Consider the following 14,046-nt stretch of genomic DNA (forward strand, 5'->3'; position numbering starts at 1 on the left):
TCTCTGGGAGGAGCCTGGTATTCTCTGTCTTTGCATGCCCTCCTTATCGACTACCTGCTCCCATTTCCATGGGGCTTGCTTATCTTGCTGCGGCTGGAGCCACACTAGGGGATTTCCAAAAGATATTATTCTGATTTTGCAAATGATAGCAATCCATGATCACTGCTGTTGTAATATGGCGTCACATGCATTTTCTTTCCTATGATTCCTAATTTCCCAGAACAATACAAATGTCAACAATCTGCTTGGGCAAGGATTGGAGGGCTGCTTTCTCATGGCAAGTAGGAAACTGTATGAAACCTGTACAACCATTTTTAAGAATAAGTACCCTAAAAGTACATTTGGATGAAAACTGTGCTCCGTTTGGAGTAACATGGTAAAAGCACACACCATTCATTGTAGACTCTGGAGAAATCTATATGCCATAGATATTGCTTTTCATTGTGTTCTTTGAAAAATGAACCAAAAAGGACTTTCATATTGGGAAATGTACAAATATATATGGGGATATCTTTTTGCACAGTAAGGAAAAGGAGTTCAGGGTGGAAAAAAATAGGGTACCGGTTTTTAAATAACAAAACTAGTCTTTGAAGAAAAATGCATATACTGGTTTACTAGGACTACTGATGGCTTTGGAAATCACTTGAAGCAAGAAAAAATATACTATTGCTACATGGAGTTTGTGTGATTGCACGTTAAACACGAGACATTATGAAATTGTTTCATAAACTTGAAGCAATAGCTTCACATTGCATTAAACAGAAATGTAGGGTTGATGGATCATTTGTAAATTTGATTGTGGTGTCCAGTTAATGAGCATTTGATAGGATAAGCTATAAACCATTCATTAATTGAACACCAAAATTTATGTTCATGAGTTATTAAATATATCTTGGTTTTAAAGTACTCAGTATTTTTCACACACCTTTTCTTACTGTCAACCCCAGCATGCATACAATGTCTTGCATTTATTGTAGTTATCTATGCATATTTTCTCATAGTTGCTAGGTTTGAATTCTCTCAGTTCTTTAGAGGGAGATTAGTTTGTTTTATTGCCTTGTGTTAAGGTTACCATGCTGTTTGGAATCAAGAAACATCTTCACGTGTATAAAGAACACTGTTTTAAAGGAATAATGCAACGTTGATCAGTTGTGAGATCTAGCAGTTGTTTGTTTTTAATACACTCAGATGACTTATTTAATCGTAAGTGAAATACATTATGCCAAAACATGTCTGCCATTGAATGCCCATTGCTGGAGAGCAACTGCATGGGAGGGCTATTGCTTTTGGACCATGGTGGCAAACCAAATCCCAAACAAGATGCCCCCTTGGCTTGATCCAGCAGGACTCTTCTTGGGTTCTAAACACTTCCCCTAAGTATTCCCTTTTGAATTGAGACAGCAATTTCATCTTCTGTGTCTGGCAGCCTGTCATCTAATCTATTTCTATACGCACTCATTCTCACCCACTCTTTTCATTTCTTCTGCCTTTCTCTTTCTCTCTTTCAGCTGGTTTTTCTTTTATTCAGTGGGGTTTTGTTTTGTGTGAGCTTAATTCTCACTGCTGATTTTTACTTGCTGCCACCCACTAGGAAGTGATACGGATTCATACATCAGTTTCTCTATTCAATGGGTTCTTTGACTTAGAATAGGTGGATGTAGAGATCTGCAAGTGCCACTTCACCATCTGCTCACTGAGCGGAATTAATTTTTGTTGAAAAAACTGATATGAAAGTCCTCTGCAGTAGCCAAGAATCTGTTTTAACCATTTTTTAAAAAACAACAACTGCTAATTGGAAATTTGGGCAGAGAAAATGGCTGTACAGGTTTTAGAAATATTACAGAAAGTACATTCAGATAACTTGAGTTCATTGTTTCTTCTTTCTTGTTGCCTTAGGTTGAGGAACGTTCCAGGCTCAACCGACAAAGTTCGCCAGCCATGCCTCACAAAGTGGCAAACAGGATATCTGATCCAAACCTGCCTCCTCGTTCAGAGTCCTTTAGTATTAGCGGGGTGCAGCCTGCCCGAACCCCACCCATGCTCAGACCAGTGGATCCACAGGTACAGTGGCTTAGTGGAGCCTCATTTTCTTTGCTGGCCCTATGCAAAACTAACAGGAATTCGACAGATGTTTCTCATGCAAGGTAATGTCTTGCCTAATCATTCTTCATCAAGCAAGAAGTGATTCACACCCATATTTAAAATGCCGAGGACAACACTACAATGATGTTAATGTTGAGTCAAATTGTCTGTCTCTATTTTCAGTTGATTTGGGAATGCTGAACTAATCTTGTAAATCCTCAAACATGTTCCAGCATGCGACAGCCTGATTCAGTCCCACTTCTCATAGATATTGTGATGACATGCAGTACTAGCCCAGTAGTTCAGCATGTGAAAATCACCTAGAACAGGGGTGGAGATCTTTTTTTCATTTATTTATTTATTGCATTTATATACCGCCCCATAGCTGAAGCTCTCTGGGCGGGTTACATTCCCTCATAGGTAAAGTGCCAGGGCCACATGCCAGCACATGACCAGAGCCATCCCACACTCTTTCTCTCTCACACCGTCCATACATACACACACACACACACACACACACACACACAAGCATAAACTCTCCCTCTTCTCCCTCCTCCTTGCTCAGGGTCCCACTACCAAGCAGGGGTGCTCTTAAAAGGGGTGCTCTTGAAAATGATATTTGGGGGTGTGGCTGCCATCCAAAGAACACCCAGGAGGGAATCAGGAAGTCTCTTGATAAAACAGGCTTCCTTTGCTCCTTTCTCTTCTGTGGAGAAAGGCAAGAGGGAGTAGCTTTCGGAGCCACCATTTCAAGGCACTAAGGCTGTCTTGAGGCAACTCAACAGAGCTTTCTTCCCTTGCCCTTCCATTGGGAAAGGAAAAGGAAAAGGGAAGCATTAGAAGCTGTTAGGTGAGCAGGCTGCTAGGGGGCGGCAGCAGGCAGGTGGGGACAGTTGAAAAGCCACAGTGGGCAGAAGAGGAGAGGCTGTGGGCCAGCTGGCGATGGCCACATCCAACCCATGAGCCGGCAGTTCCCCATCCTGACCGAGAGAATCCACACATGTAGCATTAACCATGCAGGGGAATAAGAGGGATCTATCTTGCAAGGTTTGAGTGAACAGACGTTCAAAATAAACAGGCTCCAGAAATGCTGGTAAAGAGGCCTTTTTAAATAATATTGATGTGGGGCTTCATTTTGTCTTTGTGGGGGCGGGGGGAGGTGTATGGTGAATTCAGATATTGTGGTTTAAATAATGCAGACTCCATTATTTACCCGCACACAGCCTGATGAAAAGCAAGCCGTCACTGCTGAGGAGTTCTGGGGTATCCAAGCCCTGCATGTCTGCATCATTTTCTTAAACCATCTCAGCAGAATAACAATCAAGGAGCCCTTTACATAGTACATACGTATGAATGAGACACAATCATCTTTGGAAACATGCATCCTATCAGTACATTCACCAGAGAGCCAAGATTGGCTGCAAATCCCTCTCAAGTCTATGCTCTCTGGCAAACCTAGATTTCCTGCCCTGCAATGGCCCTGAGAGTGTGAGTTAAATGAATAATAACGAATATCTGAGCTTGTGCGTGAATAAGGGGGGGTATTGACATTCTCATGGTTTCATTCATTACCTGATCACTTGTTCTCTGCCAGAACATCCTTTATCCGCCTCTCTGCAGTTGTATAATAAAACCCATGTTAAAACAAAGCAAATGTCAGCCTGGATGGGTGTCTCTGCCTGCCCAAATCCCACCATGTAAGCGTCTCTGACCTTTCCAAAGGAAAAGTAGGATATGTGTGATAAAAATTCCTCCCACCCCCTTTGGAGCCATCAAGTGGTAGCTTCTATGGGGGAAATGTTAAAAGATGTATATAAAACAATGGTCTGCTCCAGTATGGCAATCCTCCTGTGCCCCAGTTTGGATCTTTTCATCCAACTAAGCTGAAACGAACTAGTGAGCAACTTCTTGCACTAAATGCCTTTTTCACTTTTTTTTCTCCATCCAGTGTGTGTCATTTGTGTCATTTATTATAATCATCCATGTTAAAAATAGTTTTGCAGATGTTGAGTTCCCTTGTTAAGTCTGGAGGGGGAACCACAAGCCCCTCATGCCTAGTGCTCCAAACTCCTCGCAGGTTGGAGAGAAACACGGGGCTTAAGGGTGCTCATAGTAGAAGAGATCTAAGTGTCTTTCCAATTGCAAAACATGAAATCTTCCAAAGAAACATTTTTTCTTACATTTACCATAGAATGTTTTCTTCTTATAGCTGGTCAACTAGTTCCATTTAAAAAAAATATGAAACAGCTTTAGCATAGCTCCTTCCTTCCTCCTTCCCTTCCTTCCTTCCTTCCTTCCTCCCTTCTTTCCTTTTTTTCTTTTGGCAACTCAGTGCAACCCAAAAAAAAGGAGTACCAGCCTTGTGAAAAGGTCTATAAAATTTGTTTCTATCAATAGGAGTAGAAATGCAAAATGTGCTAACAATTTTTGGCAGCCCATCAGAGCCTGAAACTCCTGAAAACAGCCACTTCTTCTTTGCATTTTTCTTTAATATAAGAAGCAAAGCTCCAAAGAAATTCCATATCAGATTAGTTAGCGCGTTGTTACACTGTTAAGTACACAAAAGCTAAAGGGGAAATCAGGTCTCCTGTTTTTGGATATACCTGGACCTGCAAAACAAAACAAAGCAAAACCATTTCATATATAACATTTTAAATTCATTTCATAAATAACACATGATCATATAATTAAAGATCACATTATAAGTGATATGTGGAGCAGCCTCCCCCCCCCCCCGGTGCTTTCCAGATGTGTAGGACTACAACTCTCATCATTCCCCAGTCAGCAGACTAAATTGCCTGTTAGCTTGGGGGATGATGGAATTGTAGTCCAACACATCTGGAAGGCACCAGTTTGGGGAAGGCTGATGTAGAGAGGGACAGAATTAAGGTTAAATGAGGAATCTCATTTTTTGCATTTCCTGACCTTAATCTTAATATTCTAATCTCTGAATTTTCTTATATTTTTGAGTGGAATTCTAAAAAATAAATAAATAACAAAATAAGATTTTAAAAAAACAAACCAGAAGTGCTCTGCAAACGATTTATTTATTTTAATTACATTTTTTCCCATTTGTACTGATGGTTTTGTTTTAACTTGGTGCATAGATTCCACATCTGGTCAGTGTGAAATCCCAAGGACCTTCCTTGCCTGCCTCTCAGTCACTGCATGAACAGCCCACAAAGGGAATGGCTGGGTTTCAGGAGGCTCTAACGGTGACCTCTCACCGCACTGAGATGCCAAGGCAGAACTCGGACCCTACCTCCGAAAACCCTCCTCTCCCCCCTCGTGTTGAAAAGTTTGACCGAAGTTCTTGGTTACGACAGGAGGAAGACATTCCGCCAAAGGTAAAAAATGGGTTGCTGCTAACTTGCAAGGTTTAAAATAGGAAATAGCTCAATTCAACTGCAGTGGCATCTTAGACCCTGTTTATACTTCTCACAGTACCAGATGTTCTTACACCAGCATTGCACCGGTGCTTCCTGCAATATGCACACAAATGGGAAGACATGTAGCCCTAAACACTTGGGAACATGCATCAGAGTCCCTTGCAGGGAGAGACCCTAGTTCAGTAGTAGAGCACATGGCTTGTGTAAAAAATTCTTGCTGGTTCAGTCTCTGGCATCTCCAGTTAAAAGGATCAGGTAGCAGTGATGTGAAAGCACTCGGCTAGATGGTCATATAACAGCTTCCTATGTTCCTTGGTTGGTCATGGCTCCCTGGCATGAGTCCAATTCATATTTAGGCAGGAATCCATCTGCTATATAAAATGGAAAGCAGCTCTTAATTATTGGGACACTGGACGGAAATCCTCATTGAACCAATGAGCCAATTGCAGGGGGGAAAGGTAGGGCCTTTAATGAAAGGCACAAGCATCACTTGACTTCCCCGAACAACCTTCTAAAAGCAGCTAAGTGAGACAGTGCAAAAGGTAAGAGATCCCCTGTAATTTGAGCACTGTCTCAAACTCAAAAATTCTCCTGAACAGATCTGAACTCCTACAAAGAGACAGTCTAACCAACGTGAATGCAACGTTTCACAGAAAATATTCAAAGCCAGGCAGATTTACTAGGGCATATTAGCCCCAAAAGGACAGTGTTACCTTGCCTAAAATAAGGACCCTATGTAAGTAGTTCCTTCCAACTGTATGAAGAGTGAAATCACTTGGTAATGATATCTTACCTATTTATTTATTTATTTATTACATTTATATACCGCCCCATTGGTCAAATGACCCTTAGGATTGATTTATACTAAACAGCTTGGGCCCTGTTATGGAATAGCACTTTCATGCAAATGCAGATGCAAACACTGACACAGTAGCACTAGTAGCTGCAGCACTGATTCTGGAGCTAGAATTAGGTCTTGGGGCTGGCTTGAGTTTTATGACATTATGCTAGACCCCTGCGCTGTAGCCTAATCCGCTGTGTTCTGGCCATGGTGCCCCAGATTATAGTGTCAACCAATAAGACAGGAAAACATTAATACATCAGCAAACATTAATACATCAGCAATACATCAGCAAACTAGAACTGTATTGGCATGTACATAAACTGCTATTAAATAATCTTGCAAAGAAAGCTCCTGAGCCCCATATAAATAAGTCTCTCTTTCTTGGCTTTCCTTATTTTTTTTTCCTGCATAAAGAGAACTATTTATAAAGAGAAACTTGCCATACTGGATCAAACCTGTAAGCTTTCTAGGTTGACATCATGCCTCCAGATTTAATCAATACCTGATAAAGTGTTCTGTAAGGGTTCCAGAAGCTTTATGCCTTGATAACATGATGGCAGGCACTCTTTAATTAACAGTGTAATCCCATATGTGTCTACTCAGAAGTAAGTTGCATTGAATTTAGTGGAGCCTAATCTTAGGTAAGAAAGTATAGGATTGCAGCCTAAGGCTCTTTTCCAATACACTAATGCAGTTGTGATGTTTATAAAGTATAGGATTGCAGCCTAAGGCTCTTTTCCAATACACTAATGCAGTTGTGATGTTTATAACCTTTCTTTTTTGGATGAATTTCAAGAGCCGTTACAAGTTTCTCCCATGCTGAATCGGCTCTTTACTTTGGATTGCAGTTATAAAAAAGAAAAGATATCGCTAATTGATTAGATGCAGCAACATCAACTGTGATTTTTGAAGATTTAAAAGCAGCAAAGGAACAGCTTGCACTGAAGTTAAAAAGGGTTTATAATTGGCTGTTTCTGTAAGTGATTCACAGTATCAGCATAGGATTCTTCAGCTGGTGGGTCCTGAATTTTGCAGTTGGTTATAAAATTCATCGCAAATTATTAAATTCTGAATTTTAAATCCCAGGGCGGTTATAAGATAATTATGCATAAAATTGCCCGTGCTATAAAGTGTACAGAATTCAAGTGTGGGTTTTAGTTCAGATTACGGTAGAATATACAGTATTCATGGAGATAAAGGCAGCTGACAAATGGTTAGAAGGTACTTAAATGTAGGAAATAACATGCAATCTGCAAGTAGATTGTCCCATTTAATTATTGTAGATGCATGTATTTCAACAAAAAACATACATGTGCAACTGGCACACATGACTGTTTTACACACTATTTCCTAGACAGAAGTGTCTTCTGTCTAGTATCACCTTCGAAGGCAGCCATTAATATTTGGGGAGGGATTTCTGGATGCAGAACTCAGCTCACAGAATGCCTGGCCACAAAATAGTGCATTTTTATTCCTTATTCTGTCCAGTTCAAATATATTTGTGGTTTGAGCCTCAAACCATAACAAGTTCATATAAAAGTGTGTGCATAATTAAAAGCTTCACAGGAAGATAAACAATGTGCAATTAGTAAAGCCAATGCCGTGAATTCACATCCCATAAAAAGCAACCATTTGGGCAAATAAAAATCAAGTAAAAGCGTGCCCACAAGATCGTGTCTTGCTTTGGCCAAGGCTGATGCTAAACTAATAAGTTTTTGGCTGACTTTGAGGAAGGGCCCAAGCTTTGCACAGAAGATGTCCTAGGTTCAATCCCTGAAAGCCCTGGTAGTGCTGGGAAAGACTCATGGCTGAAACCCTGGAGAGCCATTGTCAGTCATAGTAGACCACGGATGGGAATCTGTAGCCCACCTACAGACTACAACTCCCATCATACTTTACCATTGGCCAAGCTGGTTGGGGCTGATGGAAACTGGAGTCAAAAAACATCTGGAAGGCCACAGGTGACCTCACCCCACCCCACCTGGCATACACAATACTGAACTAGATGGACCAACGATCTGACTATATAAAGCAGCTTCCAATGACTTTGTTGTTTGTAAATTTGACCAGTGCACATCTCACTTCAACATCTCAGGGAGGAATTTGATTCTAACACTCTGTTTTACAGCAACAGAATAAATAGTGTAGCAAATCGTTGATTTCCTCATCTCTGTAGGTGCAACGCCACATCTTGTACAGAGCATTGCAATGTCTTCCATCTAAAATTGTGGATGGCATTAACTGAAGGCTGAGAAGGGCAAGAGCTTTTCTTAGGTTGTACTTATTCAAAACAGCTATATAATATTGCTGATATTTAAACATCCTGCATTGGGGGCAGCTCTTGTGATGAACCCAAGAAGGCAACTTACACATCTATCGGTCTGTTTATAGATTCCTGCTTTGTAGCAAACATCCATATCCACTAATATATATGAATGAATCATTTGAACTATGCTCCGATTCCAGGTATTTAGCTTATCCATGCTGGATTGAATGTAGTCTTCCTTCCCAGTGACATGAAATACACATGAGAGAATCTGCACTGTTAGGCAGGATATGGGCCTCCTGAGAATTTACATTCATTCGCCTAGGTCTAGCACTAGAAACAAAAATGTTGCCCCACCCACAATCACTGTTCCTCACATACTGAGGACGTATCTACTAATGCTGTGCTGAATGTTTGCATGGCTTGGCTCAGTTCTTAACATACAAGTTGCCATTTTGAAGTGGGCAAGCTGCCCCCCCCTCTCTCTCTCACACACACACTTTTTCCACTGAACAATGCACAGGGCAGTCGCAGCTCTTCTCTTGACAGGTGCTTTGCTAAAAGTCGGAGAGGCTGGAAATGGTTGTGCCCAGCATTTCTTAGGAAGAGTGATGACTGTTAAACCTGTTCATGCCTGTAGTGTTTCAGTGTCCACCTACACCCCACTATTCATAGTAGCAGCACGAGTGCTTCTTGTATGTATGCAAATCAGCATTTGCTTTATGACATAAGTAATTAACATAGCAGCATACAGTGGAAAAGGAAATCAGCCTTCATGACCAGAGGTAATAAATTGATGATGTTTAAAATAAAATCTTTATTATCATAAGCAACTAGGATTCTTTTGAAGGAGCTGAGTGCAATTTGTAATTACTTTATCCATTTCCCTCCTACTTTTCATTGGGAAATTAAAGCAAAGATCATGCTGGCAAGCTAGCTAAAACTTGGTGATCCCTTCCAATTCACAGGGTGTGAACCGTGGACATGATTTCAACAGCACAGCCTCAAATAGCCTGCACAATTCAATTTTCTTACAGGTGCCTCAACGAACTACTTCCATCTCGCCAGCATTAGCTCGGAAGAATTCTCCTGGAAATGGGAATGCACTGGGACCTCGACTAGGATCACATCCAATAAGGGCAAGGTAATGCCGAGGAGGGGAAAAAAGAAGGGAGTTTCTTCCCCTACCCCCCAGGGATACAAGCTGAAAGTCAGAGAAATCCCTTCTGTGAAGTTTATCGAATGATGTACACAGCATAGGTCATATATCTAAAATGTTCCATTTAACAATCATCACCACCACCCATTCCACCCATATCAGCAAAATTCTGGCCAGAGGGAGAGATGGAGCAGATTGAGTGATAAGGACAAGAAGATTCCTTATTTTCTTAAGATTCGTGGGGAAGGGGCATAAGAGAGGAAGAGAACCTCCTTCCCTCTTCTGTCCCTTCTACTGCATCCTCCCTGTTATCAGAGAGGAGTGAAGTAGAACTGTAATTAATCATTAGACATGGTGCAGTGGGAGAGACTGTAGCTCACCAGTACAGCACATGATTTGCACACAGATTCAGTCCCTGGCATCTTCCATTAAAAAGACAAAGGAGGTGATGGGAAAGACCTCTGCTCAAGACCCTGGAGAGCCATATTTGACAATGCTGGGACAAATTGTCTGACCTGCCTTCATGCAGCTTTCCTGTGTCCCATGAGGCTGTTAAACTAATTCATTAAAGTCAGAGGAAAAAAGTTAATTTAAAATGGAAAATCACTGTAGCTTCGTTGAGTTTTTTTTCCAGGCAGGCTGGCGGTGGCTAATACCTGCACCACGAAGTTTCACATGTGTCCCCGCCACACGCACACCGTTTCTCCATATAATATAATAGCATTTTAGCATGCTTGCATTTTGCCTGTAAGGCTCAGTCGAAAGCAGCCTCCCCCAACTTGGCGCCCTCCAGAAGTGTTGGACTGCAGGTCTCATTATCTCCAGCTAGCATGGCCACATGATGGGAGCTGTAATCCAACAGGTTGGGGAAGGCTGGTTTAAATGTTTCTACTCTTTTTTTCCCCACCCAGTTCATGCTTTTTTGTAGCCCCACGGGTATATATCAAGTGTTTTGCTGACGTTTGCTAAAGGAGACCTACAAAGTGCAAATGGGAGATGTGCATCTTCGAACAGTGAGCAATTGCAGCTCCCTGGCATGCTTCCATCGTGCATCCCTGAGAGTTTTGGGGGGCAGGTTTCTTATTTACATTGTGTGGATTCACTACAGCAAGCCTCAGTCACATGCCAGTGTACCTGCAATACAGCATAAAGTGTGAATCAGCCATAAGCTCAAGTCGCTTTTGAAACACTGTAAGCGGGAGACAAAGGTGTTTGTTCAGAAAGGCAGAAAAATCTTGGCTCCAGCCAGCAGGCTATGGCAGTGCTGCACACACAACTCTAGATCCTGGCCACTGAAGTGCCGACAGAAAACTCACTGAAAATATTTACATTGCTTAGGAGTTGTTTTGATATTGTCTTTCATCTTGCCCTTATAGACAAAGGCAAGATCAAATTAGGTGGCTATTTTTGGACTGATCGAGTTGAAAAGAAAAATATTTTCTTTTATTTTTTATCGCATTTGTATTTCATTCAAACAGGCATATGTGAGGGTTATCCCATTCTCTCCTTGCAACAGCAACCCTCTTCTCACCTTTCCTCCACGCATTGACAGAAGGCTTGGAGAGAGAGCACAATTAAGAACATAAGAAGAGCCATGCTGGATCAGACCAAGGGTCCATCTAGCCAAGCATCCTATTCACACAGTGGCCAACCAGCTGGCCACAGAAAACCGCCAAGCAGGACATGAGTACAACAGCCCCCTCCCACCCATGTTCCCCAGCAAATAGTGTACATAGGCATACTTCCTCTGATACTGGAGGTAGCACATAGCTATTAGAACTAGTAGCTATTGATAGCCTTATCCTTCAAGAATTTGTCCAATCTCCTATTAAAGCCATCCAAATTGGTGGCCATCACTACGTCTGGGGAAGTGAATTCCATAGTTTAACTACATGCTTTGTGAAGAAGTACTTCCTTTTATTTGTCCTGAATTTTCAGCGGATGACCCTGAATTCTAGTGTTATGAGAGAGAGAGAGAGAGAGAGAGAGAGAGAGAGAGAGAGAGAGAGAGAGAGAGAGAGAAATGTCTCCCTGTCCACTTTCTCACACCATGCATAATTTTGTACACCTCTATCATGTCCCCACTTACTTGCCTTTTTTCTAAGCTAAGCAACCCCAGCTTCTATAACCTTTCCTTGTAGGGGAGTTGTTCCAGCCCCTTGATCATTTTAGTTTCCCTTTTCTGCACTTTTTCCAGTTCTACAATATCCCTTTTTAGGTGCAGTGACCAGAAGTGTGCTCAGTATTCTAAGAGTTGGTGCACCATAGATTTGTATAAGGGGAGTATGGTCTTGGCAGTTTTATTTTCGTTTCCTTTTTAAAAAATTATATCTAACATGGAATTTGCGTTTTTGATAACTGCAACACACTGGGTTGACTTTTCCAATGAACTGTCCACCACAACCCCAAAATGTATTTTTTGGTCAGTCACTGCTAGCTCAGATCCCATCAGCTTATACTTGGAATTGGATTTTTTTGCCCCAATGTGCATCACTTTACACTTGCTTGCTTGCTTTGAACCTCATTGGTCATTTTGATGCCCATTCTCTCAGTTTGGATAGATCCTTTTAGTGCTCCTCATAATCCCATTTTGTTTCACTAACCCTAAATAATTTGGTGTCTTCAGCAAACCTGGCCACTTCTCTTCTCACTCCTAATAACATTGTTTATGAACAAGTTGAAAAGCATTGGTCTCAATACAGATCCCTGTGGGACTCCACTGTTTACATCTCTCTGTTTGTAAATTTACCATTTATTCCCACTCTCTGCTTTCTTTTCTTCAACCAGTTACTGATCCATGAGAGGACTTCGTCAAAAGCCTTTTGGAAGTCCAAGTAAACACTATCTACCCAAACACCCCTTCCCACTTGTTTACTGACACTCTCAAAAAACTCTAATAGGTTAGCGAGACAGGACTTACCTTTGCAGATTACACTTGCTGGCTCTGACCCCAATATCTACATATTCAGCAGAAGGTACAAATAGGGCTCTACCTAAATATAGATCAGGTTTTCCAGTCCCTATTCTCACTTTTTGCTGAATGCTAAAAGTCATGAACAGCCCCAGGAAGTGTAAGCCCTCCCCCATTCTATGCATTCAGTTAACCTTTTGAAATAGATTCAGCTGGATGTGCATTACATGCACTTCCAAACTGTTTCATGTGCAGATGTGACTTTTGGATTTTAAACTCAAGATCCCAAAATAAACGTGGGGGTAGATGTAAAAACCAAACCCAAGTCCCAGGCCAGTGTAGAGTATTGGACCAAGGAGACCTGAATTCAAATCCTAGCTCCTTGGAAAAAAGTGGGATGTGTATGTGATAGATAAATTGCATATGTAATAAGTCTCTAACATTTTCATCCTCCAAAGAGCCAGTGTTTGAACCCAGATACCCCTGGTTCAAGCCACACTGCAGTGGCTGTTGAGTTTGATTTTTACTCTTGATCCCACATTGCACTGCTGCTTTTTCTTCTCATTGCCTCCTCGTTTAATTGTCATGAATGACTTCAAACTACTGTTTGGGGGCTGGACTAGATGAGTTCCAAGGTCCCTTCCAACTCTGAAATCTTATGTTTATATGAAAGGTAGGCAGCTTCCCCTGGCAACAGTAGTGCTAAAGCGGAATTTGGGCTTGTGAGAAATGTTGCATCAAGAAAGAGTGGCACCAACTAACACAAGGTCCTTAGTACTGTAGTTGCTGATTGGGACTGTGCCACCAGTGCTGGCCCTGATAATCTGTTTGGACTAGCAGGAAATCAGAATGACGATCACCACAGTCTCCTGTAATTTCGTGCCTCTGACACTTGTAAAACAGTCCATCTGGAAGTGCCAGTAGGCTTGCAGGTACCTCAAAATAAACCCAGCAGTTACTACTTGGTGCAGCTGCCAAGGCGTAAAATGTAATATGGGCAGAAGCAGCATGTCTCTTCAGGAAGAAGATGGAATGAGAGGCATTATAGAGCTGCCAAATGAGGTGTCAGGTATCAGCCTGCCTGCAGCTTGAAACAGCTGAGATATGAAACCATGAACATCAGGGAATAGGAGCCCGGCAGATGTAATCCATTGACATACTTGCAGCTGCTGAGGAATATATATGTTTTGGAATGAAATAATTAGCCTGCAAGTTGCTGGTTAACTTCATTTTTGGTTGCATTTTTAGTACTGTAAATTAAGCCGTTTTGGATAATGCTATTCCACTTCTTCGTAAACACGCACGCAAACCATTGTAGATGACTGATTCATAAGAAAGTGCTTAAGCTACAATATAAGTAAATCAAAAAGGTAAACAATGATATATGTTAGTAGC

The 14,046-nt window shown here is 41.5% G+C and overlaps 1 protein-coding gene across 4 annotated transcripts in view; it reads left to right on the top strand.

The window, feature by feature from the left end:
- Window positions 1-14,046, top strand: part of TNIK (TRAF2 and NCK interacting kinase) — a 343,273-nt gene that overhangs the window by 283,741 nt on the left and 45,486 nt on the right. For 3 of the 4 annotated variants that reach the window (XM_063131980.1, XM_063131982.1, XM_063131981.1), the window contains 3 exons: window positions 1,897-2,061; window positions 5,190-5,429; window positions 9,619-9,725. In XM_063131980.1, the coding sequence (XP_062988050.1) occupies window positions 1,897-2,061; window positions 5,190-5,429; window positions 9,619-9,725 (512 nt within the window). The remainder of the gene's footprint in view (window positions 1-1,896; window positions 2,062-5,189; window positions 5,430-9,618; window positions 9,726-14,046) is intronic. The other variant, XM_063131983.1, reaches the window with a different exon arrangement.

The sequence above is a fragment of the Elgaria multicarinata genome, chromosome 8, assembly GCF_023053635.1.
Source record: "Elgaria multicarinata webbii isolate HBS135686 ecotype San Diego chromosome 8, rElgMul1.1.pri, whole genome shotgun sequence".
In the NCBI taxonomy this organism is placed as follows: Eukaryota; Metazoa; Chordata; class Lepidosauria; order Squamata; family Anguidae; genus Elgaria; species Elgaria multicarinata.